General features: G+C 41.2%; 1 protein-coding gene across 2 annotated transcripts in view; it reads left to right on the forward strand.

Annotated features, from left to right (window-relative positions):
* LOC137431685 (pleckstrin homology domain-containing family G member 1) overlaps nucleotides 1-18452 on the forward strand; it is a 176264-nt gene that overhangs the window by 144570 nt on the left and 13242 nt on the right. The window contains exons 8-10 of one of the 2 annotated variants that reach the window (XM_078780933.1): nucleotides 1704-1889; nucleotides 7125-7214; nucleotides 9503-10320. In XM_078780933.1, the coding sequence (XP_078637059.1) occupies nucleotides 1704-1889; nucleotides 7125-7214; nucleotides 9503-9550 (324 nt within the window). In that variant the 3' untranslated portion in view covers nucleotides 9551-10320. Of the gene's footprint in view, nucleotides 1-1703; nucleotides 1890-7124; nucleotides 7215-9502; nucleotides 10321-18452 lie in introns of those variants that run through there. The other variant, XM_078780932.1, reaches the window with a different exon arrangement.

An 18452-nucleotide genomic window follows, 5' to 3' on the forward strand; every position in this document is an offset into this window, starting at 1 on the left:
GCCTCAAAATCTTTTGTCCCAAACCCGTCTCTCTCTGTACCAACCTTACCCAGTCGAACCCAGGTGCTCTTGGACTCTTGGTCGAACCCAGGTGTCCTTCTCTCCCGACAACATGGAGAAGTTTCTGTCAAACCTCGACTCTGATTCTGCAACTGAACCAAATGGCATCAGCCCACGGGTCCAAAAATCCTGCTCTGCCGCTCCATCTCACCCTCTCTCTGTTCTCTTCACCCTCTCTTTTGCTCAAGGGCATCTGCCATCTGCTTGGAAAACAGCAAACATTACCGCTTTACACAAAAAAGGTGCAAAAACAGATCCTTGAAACGACAGACCAATCAGCCTGCTCCCAATCATCAGCAAAGTCATGGAATCCATCATTGCTTCGGATATCAAATCCTTCCTCTTCTCCAATGGCTTGATCTCTGATCATCAATTTGGATTCAGACCAGGTCATTCTACTCTGGAAAATGTTGCTTCTGCTGTCTCAACAATGGATGGAGGCCCGCAATGCCCAACAGGAAATCAGAGCTACATACATCAGAAAGCTCCCTTGACATATCTCATGCCTTAGATGTGGTCTGACATCCCACCCTGCTCACCACCTCTCCTCCAATGGTATCCATGGAAACCTCCACACATCGCTTGCCGACTTCCTCTTTGGTCGCAGTCAACGTGTGGCCCTGAATGGAATTCTCTCATCTTCCCTTCCTGTCCAGGCTGGAGTTCCCCAAGGCAGTGTTCTGGGCCCTGTGATTTTTTTTGGCATGGGGGCGGGGCGGTGTACTTTGAATTAATTATTTGGCATGGGGGTGGTGTACTTTGAATGTATCTGTACTTGTTATTTATTTATTTTCAGTATTAATCACTTATTTGTTTTCTTTCTCATCTGGGCAATATCTCAGGCACCTTTTGAGTGAGGAAGCTGATATTTGGACACGACAATGACCAAGTGATTTCGCTGTAAACGATATTTTTAGATAAGTAATCGTTTTCAATAATTAAAATAGTAAATCAAAAAATCTCAAAAAATCAATCAATATAATCAATCAAATAATCAATCAAATCGATCTCAAAAATAGTAAATCGGACTTGTGTTTCCAATTCTTTTTTAAAATTATTCTCAAATCAATATTTCAGATAAATAATCGATAAGTAATCGTTTACTGCAAAGTAATCGTTTTCAACGGTGTCAAAATGGTGGCATTCCTAAAAAAAATGAATGGCGTTCAATTAGAAAACATGACTTGTGACTGGAATTGACTTGAGGGAAAATGACTTGCTGACAACTCAGCTGAATTGGATCACTAATCAAAAGCTCGAAGCCAATTGTTTTTTTTAGATCAAAAGGTCAATGTCAATGTTGCATAAAATTGTCGATATTTGTCCAATTGACCTGAGATTTGAAAAATTTGCATATTGGGTCACATAATTGGTTCACCAATCAAAAGCTATAAGCTGATTGGTTTTTTGTTAGATCAAGAGGTCAAAGTTCAAGGCTGCATAAAATCGTCAATTTTCATTTTGTATTTTTTTTTTCGCTGTTTTCGTCATGCTGAGTATACAGAAGAAGAAGAATAATAAGAAGAAGACGTCTGAATACAAGGCGGACGCGGTTTGTTGCATTTTCAGATGCTTTCTAGTTATTTATTAGAAATCCTGTTCAGTTTTTTCCCCTTTTCTTCCTCGTGTTCATCCCTAAACAGGAGCTCCAAGGGCTCCTAGTGGACAAAAAGGTGTTGGACTTGAGTGTGCACGGTGAGCTAGTGCTGGAGGACTGCTTTCGCCTGGCTCGATCGCGCAAGGAGCGCACGCTGTTTCTGTTTCAACACGCTCTGCTCATTGCCAAGCGCCGTGAAGATGGTGCATATGTCCTCAAGGGAAAGATCCCGGTTTGTGCTATTTGCTTCATTTCAGTGTCAGCCATAGTAATGCTTTTCCCATGTTGGCAATGAATATACTAATTGGCCATTTTATAGGCTGTGTGAACATTAATCTTGTCTTTTTCTAATAACATTAAATTTCAAAATTGATAGGAACCAATAGTGCAGAGTTGGATCTATGGTGGGTGGGAGGAGGGGGAAAATGATTGAGGTAAGGGATAGTTACGTTTGGTCAGGGGAATAACTTGCATTATTATGTGATGGTCGTTCAAGGTTTATGTAAACTTTTTATTCTTGAAAATCCAAAGGTACAGAGGAGTTGATGAAGCATCTCCTATTTCTCAGGGTACTCCCTGATGCAAGTACACCCTTGCCCCATTGATTTGTTAATGCCTTGATGCCATCTGCTTATAAATCTTTGGGATGGCATTACAGCGATTTCAGGGCACCTTTGCTTTGAAGTTTTTTTTATCATTCATAAACATAATGCCACCTAGGTGTTCTTTGAGTGGTACAGAGACATACTCTCTGTCTTGGCTTGTCTTGTCTTGACATACTTGGCTATTGTCTGTTTCTTGCCTTTCTCGCCTCATTGAATAACAAGCCACTGTAGTACTTTATATTGATGGTTTCCGATTTTCAAATATTGCGCATGGATTAAGCTATTAAAGTGCCAAAACTGTTTCCAGCAGCTTTACGGCTGATTGCTGAACCTAAAACTTATTTTAGTAGTGGGGACCAGGAACGTTTCTACTCCCAGCAGGTTCACTATAATTATGGTGTAAATTGATAGACCCAGTTCTTATCATATATATCGTCTTATTCAAGAAACCATCTTCCTACCTCTATTAATGTTCCATGAGCTCTGTTGCAAAGGTCACATGAGTTGCCTTTTTATCAAGAGTGGGATTCTTTGGGACCCACCTTAAGCTAATCCTTTAAAATTTGAAGTGAGAATGAACAATTGTTTCCACCCGTCCAATACTGATATGCAGTACCTCTTAAAGAGCATAGTAAAATGGAAATTGTCCCAAATTAGTTGTTCAACACATTTATTGCTTGTGTGATGTTCAATTGGCTGCATGTGACAATGTTCACAATCGCTCTTTGATTCAAGAACATTTTTGAACTTGCTTCAGAATTTAAACGACTTGAAAGGCATACATCAAACTATTGTGCAGACAGTCTAATGAACCACAGAAACATGCCATTATATGCAAGAGAGTTTATAAAACCTGTATCAGACTGGTATTGATGCATGGAAGGAAAATCCGAATTGAAGATGTAAAAATAATGGAAAGCACAGATGAGAATGATATGGTGGATGAATGGATTATCTCTGACAGAAAAAATTCTGAGCTCAGAAATCAGGAAAAAAAACCATCAATAAGTTCAAATACATTCAAAGTACACCGCCCCATGCCAAATAATGAAACATCCTCCAGCGTGGCATTGTGCAGCTCATAGAGACTGTATTGGGAGGGAGAGGTGTACAATAATTGATTGATTAATTGCATAATTAAAATCAAAAATAGAATAATTAATCAATTGGCTAATATCATACCTAAACCACCAGTGCTTCATCCGAAGCTGTAACTTTTAGAAAATTAATTAAATAAGTCATTAATCGGGAAAAAAATTGATTTAATAATCAATAAATAATTAATTGATTAATTGATTAATCAATAAATCAAAAATATCCTTTATAGCCACATCACTTGGTCACTATCATGTTAAAATATTAGCTTCCTAGCTCAAAAGGTGCCTGAAATATTGCCCATGAGTCAACCCCCCGGCGTTAAATCAGCGATCAACTGGGACTCAAACTCAGGATCCTAGGATCCGAAGCCGTTACCCTAACCGCTAAGCCAACACCAGGCAACACCAACACCAACACTTAATTAATCGATAATAATTCAACAACAAATCAATTAATTGATTAATCAAAAAACAAAAAATGCAATTTTTTGCCCAAGCTCTTTCTCTCTATTGTGCCGAAATTTCAGCTTCCTAGCTCAAAGAATGGATGAGATATCGCCCGGACAAACAAAAACAAGAAAACAAGAAAACAAACAAACAAGAAAACAAACAAGTACAGATACATTCAAAGTACACCACCCCCATGCCAAATAAATAAATAACTTCCTCCAGCTTGTATAGACTGTATTGGGAGGGGGAGGTGTACAATAATTAATTGATTAATTGCATAATTAAAATCAATAAACAGTAATTTTATAAATAATTTCTTAATCAATTGGCTAATAGCATACCGAAACACCAGTGCTTCATCTGTAGCTATAACGTTTTGAAAATTAATTAAATAGGTCATTAAACGAAAAAAAATTAAATAATTAATTGATTAATTAATAAATAATTAATCGATTAATTGATCAATCAATAAATAAAAAATAAATAAATAATACCCTTGACAGTCAAATCACTTGGTCATCGTCGGGGCTGCCTCCCCCACAGAGCCTTCACATTCTCCTGACACATTACACACAATTTCACGGTGCTTTCAATATCCTTGTTGATATTTGGCCACCACAGGTATCTCCTGGCCATTTGTTTCATTTTTACCATGCCTGAATGTTCAGCATGTAAATCAGTGAGTAGAATCTGCCGAAGCGATGTGGGAATAACCACCCGAGAGTTCCACAGTACAATATCGTCTTCCACAGAAAGTTCCAGCCTTTTGTTGTGATAAGGCCGAATCACCTTCTCCTGATTCTCATTCCAACCATGTTTTGTGAAATTAAGTACCTTGCAGAGAACTGGATCCTTCTTTGTTTCAGCCGCGATGACAGCGGCATTCACAATTTCATCATTTTTCACCAGAAGTACTTCCACAGTCACTCGTTCAGGCTTTGTAGGATGACCCGGTACGGGTTTTCGTGAGGGGAAATCCGCATAAAAGTTTTTCTTGCCTGTATGATGAACTGTATGGTGTAGTCGTAAGCCGCCAACAGTAAGGACCATCTCTTTATCCTTGCTGACGCTAACTGTGACACGGGTTTGTGCTCGTTAAACAGAGTTACCAGAGGCTTATGATCTGTCATTAGCGTGAAATGTCTCCCCAGGAGGTATTGCCGAAACTTTGTCACTCCAAAAACTATTCCTGAAGACTCCTTCTCAATCTGGGAGTAATTTTTTTCGACGTCGTTCAGAGTTCTCGATGCGTAGGCCACCGGCTCTAACTCACCCTCTGGACTGGGTTGAAGTAGGACTGCCCCTACACCCACGGAGGATGCGTCCGCCTGAAGGACCAAGCAGGCATGAGGGTTTCTAATGACATAGTACCTGACTGGAGCACAAAGCAGCTTTTATTGTTTCAAATGAGTTACCCTCGGCTTTTCCCCATTTCCATTTCACCTCCTTTTTAGCAGCTTGTACAAAGGAGACATGATTTCGGCAAAATCTGGAACAAAACGACGAAGGAAATTTGCGAGGCCAATGAATGACTGTAATTCACCCACGTTTTTGGGAACCACTGCCTGCTGGATAGCTTCAAGCTTCTGTTTTGTCGGGAATACCCCCGCAGCGGAAATAACAAATCCAACATACTCGATCTCGTCCAGCATGAGGTGGAACTTGTCATGTTTTAATGTAATTCCGTTTTCCTCCAGCCTTTTGAAAACCCTGTGAAGGTTTTTTAAATGGTTGTCATCACTCCCTCCCGTCACCAGGATATCATCAATGTACACGCATTGATTGCATGGTGTTGGATATACGATTTATAACGGGGGTATAAAAGGTAAATCATTGCACCCGGGAAGGTCTTTTAGCAAATTCTCCATGGTACGTTGAAAACTCCATGCATTTTCAGAGAGCGCATTTACGAACAACTCCATGCATTTTCAGAGAGCGCATTTACTAACAACTCCATACATTTTCAGAGAACGCATTTACTAACAACTCCATGCATTTTCAGAGAGCGCATTTACTAACAACTCCATGCATTTTCAGAGAGCGCATTTACTAATAACTCCATGCATTTTCAGAGAGCGCATTTACTAACAACTCCATGCATTTTCAGAGAGCGCATTTACTAACAACTCCATGCATTTTCAGAGAGCGCATTTACTAACAACTCCATGCATTTTCAGAGAGCGCATTTACTAACTCCATGCATTTTCAGAGAGCGCATTTACTAACAGCTCCATGCATTTTCAGAGAGCGCATTTACTAACAACTCCATGCATTTTCAGAGAGCGCATTTACTAACAACTCCATGCATTTTCAGAGAGCGCATTTACTAACAACTCCATGCATTTTCAGAGAGCGCATTTACTAACAACTCCATGCATTTTCAGAGAGCGCATTTACTAACAACTCCATGCATTTTCAGAGAGCGCATTTACTAACAACTCCATGCATTTTCAGAGAGCGCATTTACTAACAACTCCATGCATTTTCAGAGAGCGCATTTACTAACAACTCCATGCATTTTCAGAGAGCGCATTTACTAACAACTCCATGCATTTTCAGAGAGCGCATTTACTAACAACTCCATGCATTTTCTAACAGTTCATCTATGCATATATGTTTTCTCAGCCCTACCCACTTCCTTTAAAAACCCTGTAATTTCCTCTGGGGTCATTCCTAAACATTTATCAGAGGTCATTGGAAAGCAGCAGAAGTTATATACAGTAATTTGGTGGAATGTATGCTGATATGTTTTGAAATAAGAGAAACATGTGGCTATCGGTTCTATTTACCTTCGCCACCAAAGGTTATGTTTATAATGGAGGTTATGTTTTCACCCCTGTCTGTTTGTCTGTTTGTCTGCATGTGAACAAGATATCTCAAAAGGTTGTGGATGGATTCAGACGAAATTTGGTGGAGGGGTAGTGTATGTGGCAAGGACGAAATGATTAGATTTTGGTGAAGATCCGGATTCGGATCCGGCAAGTAGAATTTTTAAAGTGATTCTTCACCATCGGGAGATACAGGTCCAAAAACAATATATAGCAGGATATCTCAAAAAGTTGTGGACAGATGTGGACGAAACCTGGTGGAGAGGTTGGGTGTCTAACAAGGAAGAATTAATTCAATTTTGGTGAAGATCCAGATCCGGATCAGGCTAGTGGAATCTTTTAAACATAAACTGTTCACCTGGATACAAAACGTAAACTGTTCACCTGGATACAAAACGTAAACTGTTCACCTGGCAGAGGAACAGTATACTCTCTACTGAGTGCTGTTTTCGTTTCTCATGTTACACTATTATTTTGTCCCCCACAGTGCTCTAGCGTCATGATGCTCGAAAACTCGAAGGATCAAACAATAAGTGTGTGGAAGCAAAGTCAACCCAAGCGCAGGCTAACTTTCCAGGTAGGTGTATACTCTATTGGGAGCCTCTGCTATCTTAACTGTCTCTCCCTCTCCCTGAGATGTACCTTTTCTCATGTTGATGTGGGAACTGGTGGCCTGCTCTGCGTGTTTTGGGTAATTCAGTGATCGTTTCACTTCTCCGTGCTATTTTGATGTAATCCACAAGAGGGAGCTGTTCTTAAAAAAACCAACACATGGAAAAGCTTGAATAAGCGTGAAACAAATTGCACATTTGCCGAATTATTCTCCCCATGATTGGAAAAGTTGTAAGTAAGTTTTGTAAGTTTTGCAACTATTATTCACAATCCTTTTGGGGTTAAAATAATGGTAAAACATGATAAACTATCCGATTTATTATACATCTGGCAAGTGGCAGTTCTGCCTGACTCCTGAGGTTTCGTCCGCCCTCAAGCACTTTCGAAATGACATATTTACGGCCTTGAATGCGTATCATGCATACACATTACACATATGCACAAATGTCTTGTGGTAGGGCAATTGTCAGCACGTTATGGGAGGATCAGACAAGAATGCCTCGACAATATTGCTGTCATCACCATCGAACATGCCTAGCCAAACAGAACAATCGAAAATGACATGAAAAGGATTATTCACATGTAATGACATATAATTAAAACGATTATTGACATATAATGACATGTAATTAAAAGGCTTATTGACATATGGTCGCAGGAAGAATAGGCCATCCTCCTTCTTCTAAAGGATCAATTCGTTTTGATCATTCTTGTTTTCAAATTTTGTGACTTTAATCATTCGTGTGACCGGTGAATTTTTTTGACTTTTATATATATATATATATATATATATATATATACAGTACCCTCCATAAGTATTGGACAGTGAAGTCAAATTTGTTATTAGGTCACCTCATCTTGTCTTGATTCTCAAAAAGATGAACTTTTAAGATGGGTCATGATATCTGGGTGTCTGCCCATCCTTCCATCCATCCGATCGTCTGTCCGTTAACTTTTTGATATTTTTGCTATTCCTCCCTTATCACCCGGCTGATTGTTCTGAAACTTGACACATGAATACAAGACAATATCCCACACAATCATGGGAGCTCCCAGGGGGAGGGGGCGGGTGGGGGGGAGGGGGGAAGGGGACGGGGGAGGGGGGGTTGGCGGGGGGTTATCCCCCAAACTTCAGATACCTTCTCGTCCGTTATTTACCAACCGATTGCTCTGAAAGACAATGCAGCTCTTCTACATGATGGGCCGCACAATCTCTCAGTCTTCGATTTTTCAATTTCAGATCATGGGGGCTCCAAGGGGCTCACCCCCTGAAACTTCAAATCCATACTCGTCCCTTATTTACAAACCAATTGCTCTGAAACCCGATACAGCTATTCTACTTGATGGTCTGCAGGTCGCTCTCTCTTAGATTTTTCGATTTCGGATCATAGGGGCTCCCGGGAGGGGGTGGGATGGGGGAGATGTTGTTATTTTTTTGTATACAAGATCGAGGCTCGTGTAAGAGCTAACATTAATGACAAAAAACATAAACGGACACATAAAACATATAATAAAGGGAGCAGGAGGGGGAGTTACCCCCTTGGGTTTGAGCTCAACGGTATATTCTCTGTCCTGTGACTTGAATTTTCTTAATTGAAAAGTGAGAATTGTATTTTATCAATCTTTTAAGCACTTCCCTTGAACTTATTTTCTGAAATAATTTAGCTGAGCCTGTATTTTGACTATAATCACATTTTATAATTTTTTATCTCTTTTTTAAAGTAATTTTTTTTTAAAGTTTTTTTTTAAAGAAAATTAGTTTGAAATCTGTACTGGTTGCTCAACTTTGGGTATGCCGCTGACTGTCTGTCTGCAATGAATTTAGGCAATGAATCTTCAGCAACAGGTCAGGGCTGTATCTCTTGACATTATGTGTGCTGTCTGGCTCCCACCTCTGCTTGTCAAGATTTCTGCCTGTACTAACCAAGGTCTCCTTCATTTCTGGATTTCCACCCTCCTCCATTCAAGCAAATCAGCACACAATGGCAAATGGCATATTTTCATTTATTATTCCAATGGAAACTGCATTGTCCCATTGCTCAAAAGCATCTCTGGCCCTGTTTTATTTGTCATACACATCAATTTCTCTCTCATGCCTTAAGAAAGCTTATTTTCCACTTAGCAAACGAATCTACATGATGTAGTAACACATCGCATCCCAATGACATTATGGCAGGTGTGGCGTTCCTCGTAGGAAGTCTGTAAAGTATTTGGTGCTGAGCGGACACATGGGAGATTTTTTTTTGTTTACAGACTCGAGGCTCATGGAGAGGATACAACGCAGAATGGACCAGGAAATAACAGAATGAAAAGATCAGTGGAAAGGGGGGAGGCGTACCAACAGCAGCATATCGGGACAAATAGAAGGAGACTTTGAGGAATAAAGGCTATCAGGAAGAATGAGAGCAAGAGGAGGAAGACAAAGAGGGCGAACTCACTTGATACAGGCACAAACACTCAATCACAGAACTGGAAAGGAAAACTGAAGAAGAAGCAGAAATAAAACAAAAAGAAGTGTGATGTCATCCAAATGATATCATTCAAACCGGACATGTGTACTGTATCACATTATCACCTTGTTTTTCAGGAACGATTGTCTTGCAAAGCCACCTATTGCCTTTCTTGATTAACCACTGAAAGAAGTTTGGTCCCTCAAACACACATGTGTACAATCTCACTCTTTCTTCCAGGGCATAAAGAAGACAGTTTACCACCATTCCTTCTCATCATCCACCCCTACATGTAACATTTCCACCACTGTTACCCTGATCTTCCCACCTATCCCTCTTACCTGCAAGTTGGTATCCCTCTTATGTCTTTTCTCTTCTCTCATCCTTTCTAATTCATCCATCCATCTGCTTTTCTGGGTATGATTGTCTCTCAACCAGCCAATGTCAGTGCATTACATTTATAATCATCCATGACCTTGCTCTTACAAAAGCCGAGATCGTGTATCCAAAAAAGAACTGTATGTTTCTTCGGCGGGTAAAGTATCCAAATTTGTGCACTTTCAAAAATATTCAGGTCCTAACTTGGCCCTGGTAAAAAAATACATGACATACATGGAAACTACCCTATATGTGCTTCACTGTGCCACAATATTTGACCAGTCCTAACTTCTTGCATCATTGCAACCCAAAGATGTTGATATGTCCTTAATTCATTCAATACTATTCCTACCCCTTCAACACTAAGGAAACAACTTCAAGAAGCAATGTTGACAGAGCATTACGGGATTTGTTGCCTCCTCATGCTGAAAATGGGAAGGAAAAGTGAAAGAGGGTTCCCAAAAGCATTGGAGAGTCTTACACAGGAAGAAACAGTGGAAAGGGTCCCTTTGCTTGAAGAAAAGAAGCAAAAGTATTGAAAGCAGCGCAACTCCCAGGGAACGGGAACCCGTAACAGGTGGGGCACAATGCTCCGAAGAAGTGGGGAATATGCCCAAATAAAGCAACAAGCCCATTTATGTTACGAGGCGTGAAACTCGGGAGTCTAGCCCATCTACATCAGATGAGGAATTTGAAGAATGTGACACAGAAGTTTGATATGTGTGAGGTGGCAGATGTGGATGACTGGATGGCATGCAAGCTTTGTAATTGTTGGCTGTGGGAACTGTGTTCCTGCAGATCACTCCAGTGATCCATTCCTTTTTGCCAACCGTACCACATCTATCTATTGAACTGTTTGTTATCGGTTTTGCAGTTTTAAAACGGTGTAGACACGAGCAAAGCCTGAAGTCCGCCATGCTTTTGGAATATGTCTCTATGATGGATATCAATGTTTCCTTTACTTCAATCCAGTAAACCTTCATCAAGTTAGGATCAAGAACTTCAAAATATAGTTTAAATAATGTTTTTTTAAAAAGATGTAAAACTTCATCTCTTTAAATAAAGCTCTTCATATATGTCTGATGAAGGAACCAAAAACTTAATTTGTGCAGAGAATTGACTGTGCAGATGATGCCCAAATTTGGACTAGGTGGACTAATTTGAGCACCACCGAGGGCAAGAAAAATGTGGGACGTTAACCACTTTTGTCCATACAGATGTAAACAAGAATGCTACATTTCCGTTACGCAAATGCATTCGATGTATTATTCATGGATTACAGTAGTCATATGAGTAACAGACAAATTGTTACCTATGATAGGAAAACCACCAAGGTATGCCCAAATTAGGGGATTTTGCCCAATTTCCATACTTTTTGCATACGCCATCTCGGCCGGAGTTGCTAATTAAAGTATTTTCATTTCGAATCCATCAATATAAAGTTTGTTTTTCTTTCTTTCTTTAACGCCCACAATTATTTCGACCTTCTTGTCGGGTTGGCCAGGAAAGGTATTTGCCCAGCGTCGTTCACAAACCAGCTGGCGAGGCTGGACTATCAACCAAGGTCGGACATTTGACAAAGTTGGTTAGAGCAGGAATTTGGAATTTATTGAGTATGCTGGCGATAGCTCACGAAGGACACCATGGGATGTTTCACCTCCACCAACTAATGCCGGCAGATGGAACGCCCAGTGTGACGTCCATCTGAGGGATAGCACACACAAAGTTTTTTTTGTTTTTTTTGTATACAAGATCGAGGCTCGTGTAAGAGCTAACATTAATGACAAAAAAACATAAACGGACACATAAAACATATAATAAAGGGAGCATGAGACAAGATGGGGAGAGAGAGGGAAGTACACAAGTACAACAGTAGAGAACAGGGAGATCGGGAGATCTGTGGGAAGGAGAGGGCTTGGGGGAGGGGGAATGGGAAAAGTGGATCTGGGGTGAATTAACGGGGGTATAAAAGGTAAAGGTTTTGGATGGGGGTGCGGGAGCATCATTTGGTCCCTCAATCGAGGCAGCACTGTACACGATGGGCCAAAATCAAACCAAAATCAAAATCATCTAAGCTAAGAGATGGTGGTGAACAGCTGTTTTCAAGACCTGGAGGGAGGAGTGGGATTGAAGAGGGTGAGGGAGTTTGTTCCAGAGGCGGGAGAAAACAGGAATGAAGGAGTGAAGGTGAGCAGAGAGTCTTGATTTTGGCAGTTTAACCATAAGATGGTTGCAGGCAGATCTTGTGCGACCTCTAGGAGTATTTGGCAGGACAGAGCACATAGAGAGCTTGGGGAGCAAGGCCGGAGAGGAGTCGGTAGAAGACAGAAAGACCACCAACCTGCCTAAATGTTTCGCCCTACCTGTGAAACACTGGCATCACAGTTTATAGCTGGGCCAAGATTCAAACCCAGGAGACAGCTCAGAGTCGAGTCTGATAAAGTCGCATTATTAAATGTTATTTTTTATTTCTCCCTGCCATGAGAAGAACATCTGCATGCAGGTTGCTTTGCAACCCCAGCTGTCGTTTTTTCTCTTTCCGCCATTGGCAGCTTCACTAATATGCTCATGTGTGAATGTGTGATGGGTGGAATATTTTTCCTCCTTTAATCACATTCACGCTTCTCGACACTTTCCTTTCGTTTGGACTGTCAACCATCTCTTCTTATCACTTCGAAGTATCTTGTCTTTTCAGTGCACATTCTGGGAGTTTCTTTTTTTCATTTAGTCCGTTGGTTGTCTCTGGGAAGCAAACTCTCAACCACTTTACTGCTCAAGGCCATGACCTTTTGGCATGTATGTATCTATATTGGATCTTGTTCGTCGAGAACGTTTTGATCAATCATAAACCGTTTGAATGAATGAATGAATGAATGAATGATCGTTTTAAGGCCATTTTCCCCGCTAGAGCAGGGGTTAGCCTTGCGGACCTCATGACAATCATGGTTCCCTGTTTGAGGCGTTTGATATCTGATATTGTTTGCTGACTGGCATATGGAATCTGGCCTTTCCCTCGATGAGACTCTGCCACCAGCAGTCTAATTTCATGTGAAGCTGCTTTGTCAGGATTATGTTCCGTCAAACTCCAGGTGCAGTGGGAGCAGGCACACATTTTAGGGAATTTATATTGTACAGGAGATTGCATGGATAACAGCGGATCATCCTTCGGCCCCCAGTGCTGCTTTTTTACCAGCATTCCTATTGCAGCATGTCAGCCCTTTGGGAGTTTATTCTGCTTTGTTGACTAGATCCATGCTCCTGGACTCAACTTCTCTGTCAAGGTTCCATATTATGAGTAAGACTTTTGAATTCCTGCATTTCAAATTTTCTTTCTTTCCTGTATTATTGTTCTTCCAAATATATCTGTCTAAAATTAGTATTGGAAATATTTATGCAAATATACATACGCAATATTGAAATGCAGCTCGTTTGGCAAACGTATTATTGCTACAATAGATCAGTGTGCAAAATGCAAAGAATGCACAATATTTCGCACGTGAGCCCTTTGCTTTGCAAAGAGAATGACAACCTGTTCTTATGCATGCCAGACAGTTCATCTCAAAGCATGATTTGCGCAAAACTCCACAATTCGGTCAAGTTGTTTGTTTACCGGTTGACCTCGGTCCCTGCAAGAATTCATTTCTAACAATGTGAATATTCTCGTAGATCCTGATGCTAAGATGAAGCTTTTTGCTCATCGAGCTTGTTCAGAAAAGCTCCTCAATTGTAGAACCTGCTGTTTTCACACAACCTTAACCATTTGAACCCCAGCGGCCATTTTACCGGCTGATATTCAAACCTCCAGACTGGCCACCACATGCTTTGTTTATTTATTTATTTTTAAAAAGAATTTATGGTCTAAGCCTCCTTTTATACATGCTCTAAAGCTATTTTTCTCTTGTTTACAAACATATCATGAGCAACTTCCTGAGCAATTAGTGGCTCCATTATATTACACCTAATTTTCAGTTTGCGTCACCGCTGAGTAATTGCTCAGGAAGTGTGAGGGAGGTTTTTTGGAGATTTCTTGTGTATCGGAAAGCCGGGCAATACCTGCTGGTTTGACTGGCACCACAAAGTAGAATATTGGCGATAAACTCAAAAAAGAAGAAAGTAAGTCGGTGTATGATTCAAATAATCATTTATTTGTAATTACATGGCCAGAGACTTTTCAGGGATTTTTCTCCAGGGAGCCCAGGGTGTGGGAGCCACAAGTCCAAGGATCTCAGGGTTCAAAAGGTTAAGAATCACTTTTTTATTTCTCTTTAAATGCTGATCGTTTTTTTTTTAAGCCCAAGCAGCCTCAACAAAGTTTATATATTCACCTTGTGCAGGAAAAACCATGGTTACAAGTATTCATTTTGGCCTCTTTACCATCAAGATGGTTTTCCACATTATTTGCTTGTACGCTTTGGATTCTTGCCTCTGAGTTATATTCCTGAGGAAATGGCAGGATGGATCAGAGGGAATTGCGTAGTAATTCAGAATCCGCTTGTATTTTTCAGCAGTCAGGATGTCATCATTTTTGTATTGATCAGTCACACTGTCTGCTGAGATTCAGAACCAAACTTTTAATGATCCTCCACCATGCTTCACTGGTGACATACATTCATTGTGATATACAGTCGTGGCCAAAAATATTGGCACCCTTGCACTTTTTTCAAATAATGCAACATTTCTTCCAGAAAATTCTTGAAATAAAAAATCTTTAGGTATCCACATATGTATTTGTTTGGTGTGCAATGGAACAAAACAAAAAAAGCTGAAAAAAATACTAAATCTTAGCTTTTTCCACACAAAAATCCGAAAATGGCCCGGACAAGATTATTGGCACCTTTTTGAAGTTGTTAGAAATAATTAGATTTCAAGCAGGTGATTCTCCTTTACTTTGGAATTGAACTCACCTGTGGTGAGTTGCAGGTGCATGCAATATAAAAATCACTCATTCAACCAGTTTGAATAGAGAAAAGGAGTCATTCTGCTGTTTTGTGTCACTGGATGTACCACTTTGAGCATGGAGAAAAGAAAGAAACAGAGAATTGTCTGAGGAGGACAGACACAAGATTGTAGCCAAGCATGGACAATCTCAAAGCTGCATGTCCATCTCCAGAGACCTTGATGTTCCTGTGCCCATCGCATGCAATGTTATCAGGAAGTTTAAAGCCCATGGCAATGTAGCCAACCTACCTGGACGAGGTCGCAAGAGAAAACTTGATCTAAGATTTCAGCGAATGATTGGTTGAATGGTGGAGAAAGCACCTCGATCAACTGCCAAACAGATTCAAGCTGACCTTCAGACATAAGGTACGACAGTTTCAACTCGCACTATCCGTCATAAACTCGATGGAAGCAGGTTCTATGCTACGAGACCCAGGAGGACCCCACTGCTGAGAGAGAGAGAGAGAGAGAGAGAGACATAAGAAAGCCCGACTGGAGTTTTCCAAAACACACCTGAACAAGCCAAAATCCTTCTGGAAGAATGTCCTGTGGACATATGAGACAAATTAGAGCTTTTTGGTAAAGCACATCATCTCTATGCTTACAGAAAACAAAATGAAGCCTTCAAAGAAAAGAACACCTTCCCTACAGTTAAACATGGAGGAGGTTCAGTGATGTTTTGGGGTTGATGTGCTGCCTCTGGCACTGGGTGCCTTGAATGTGTTCATGGCATCATGAAATCAGGAGATTACCAAGGTATTTTGTAGCGCAATGTTCAACCCAGTGTCAGAAAGCTGGGTCTCCGTCGAACGTCATGGGTCTTGCAGCAGGACAATGAACCCAAACACACTTCAAAAAGCACCCAGGAATGGTTCAAGACAAAACACTGGACTGTTCTGAAGTGGCCAGCTATGAGTCGAGATCTAAATCCCATTGAACACCTGTGGGGAGATCTGAAAAGAGCAGTTTGTTAGAAGGCTCCCTTCAAATCTGGGAGAACTGGGGCAGTTTGCACAAGAAGAGTTTCTGATTAAAAAAGATATTTTAAGTTCTGAATCAAAAACGGATTGTTGAGACCAAATACTTTCGTCAATTTCAACTTAATTTTAGAGAAAATTGTGAGTTATTTTTAAAAAGTGGAAGGGTGCCAATAGTTTTGGCTACGACTGTACCATTCTACTCTGGCCATTGAATTAATTACCCTTGAATTCTGTGAACAGTTCAAGCTTGAATTTGTATTCAACAATACCTCTTCAGCTTTATCTCATACCTCACTATGGTGGTCTGATACTCATTCCACTATGGTCTGATGCTCATTCCACTATGGTCTGATGCTCATTCCACTGTGGTATGAAGCTCATTCCGCTGTCCGTAGAACTCTGAGATATAATTGTGAGGAGGCATAGATCCGGGGGAAAGGTATAAAACAATTTCTAGAGTGAGGTTTTTTAAATTTTCTTTGCGGAAGCTTTTACCGTTTTTTTACGTAAATTTTCATTTACAGACACTTCCTGCTGGTTCTTTAATTCTGGACTTGTTGATGACAAACTTCCCTGCAAATGCTTCTTTTCTTCCTCTGCTCAAATTGGTTCATCTGATCATATGCTTGTGAGAGTCAACAGCTCTCTGGATATTCTCAGACTGTTGCATCAGTGCTGGCGAGTCTGGCAGTTCAATGAGGCAGATTGGCAGGGACTGCAAGCAACCATCTCACTTCAGGACTGATCTCCTATATCTACTGCCCCTGATATTAACTTAGCCTGAGTTCTTCCACAGAAACCTGCTCTCTCTGATTCACAGACCCATCCAATCTCATCTTCAATTATCCTACGCTTCTTCCTGCCCATGGTACAGTGAATCTTGTGGTGAGGCAGTTGCTCTGAAACAACTTGCATTCTCTTCCTGGAAAGCAAACCTGACCGAAGGCAATCTCAGATCATTCCACAAAGCCCATAACATGTGTGTGTCCACTTTTAGGAGAGCCAGAAAACAACATCTGTCCATCCTCAAGAATGAATTTTCAAACTTGTCTCCCTCTTCTAAACCTGGTGGTGCATTGTTAAGTCTGTCTCTGTTGTATGCTCCCCCTCCATCTCTTCACTCTCTTGAAATGGTACCACAGCCTACTCTGCTCGTGAGAAGGTCGAATGCCGCAATTCTGTGTTTGCTTCCAAATATTGAGTCCCCAACATAACCCCTCACGCTCTGTACCCACCCTAACCAGGTACACCCAACTGCTCCTGGACACTGTGTCTTTTGCACGCGAGAAGGTGGAGAAGTGCCAGGCAACCTTCAACTCTGATTCTACAATTGGACTGGACAGCATCTGTTCACGTGTCCTAAAAACCTGCTCTGCCACTTTTGCACATCCTCTTTCTGCTCTTTTCACCTTATCAATTGCGCTACGTCATCTTCCATCTGCTTGGAAGTCAGCCAGCATCACTGCATTACAATAAAAAGGTGCTAAAACCAATCCCATTAACTACAGACCTATCAGCTTACTTCCAATAATTAGGAAGTTCATGGAATCCATCATCACAGTTGCTATGAAATCCTTCCTTTGTTCCAACGGTCATATATCAGATCACCAATTTGGATTCAGACCAGGTCACTCCACCTTGGATATGCTGCTCCCAACAATGGATGGAGGCCCTCAATGTCAGTCACGAGATCAGGGATGTCTCTATAGAAATATCTCGAGCATTCAATACAGTCCGGCATCCCGCTTTGCTCTTCAAACTGCCTGCCTTTGGCATCCGAAGCCAACTCCACACATAGCTTACTGACTTCCTCTATTCTCGGAGCCAACATGTGGCTCTCAAACAAATACTTTCATCTCCTCTCCCTGTCAAAGCTGAAGTGCCCCAAAGCAGTGTCCTGGGCTCACTCCTATTCCTGATCTCCATCAACTCTCTCTGACTCTCTGAAAAATCCTCTTTATCTATTTACTGATGACTCCATCCTCTGCTGTGACACCCATCATCCTTCAGATAGGCAGCAGCCTCTTCCCTCTCTTCAGACCTTGATAGAATCACAAGCAGCAGACTAGGCATCCTCTATCGTACAAAGTCCTTCCTTGGCACACCTAAACTCCTTTCCACCTACCAGGCCTTCCTTCACAGCTTTATGCAGTATGGTCTCCCCTCTGGGCTGGTGCCCCTACCTCACTCCTTGGTCAGCTTTATGCTGTGGAAATCAAGACCTTCACGATTATTGGAATCTCTCAGGATGAAGCTTTGTCTATGGGCCTCTCATGTTCTCATCACAGACAGGTTGGTGATCTCTCTGTCTTCTACCGCCTCCTTTCTGGTCCTTCCATGCTTTGCCACCCCAGAGTTCTGCAGGACTGACATTCTCTACCAACAAGCCCCTTCTGGTGAACCTACCTAAATCCAGGATCAATGCTCACCTCCACTCATTACCTCCCCCACGAAAGG

The sequence above is a fragment of the Myxine glutinosa genome, chromosome 1, assembly GCF_964187855.1.
Source record: "Myxine glutinosa chromosome 1, kmMyxGlut1.1, whole genome shotgun sequence".
NCBI lineage: Eukaryota > Metazoa > Chordata > Myxini > Myxiniformes > Myxinidae > Myxine > Myxine glutinosa.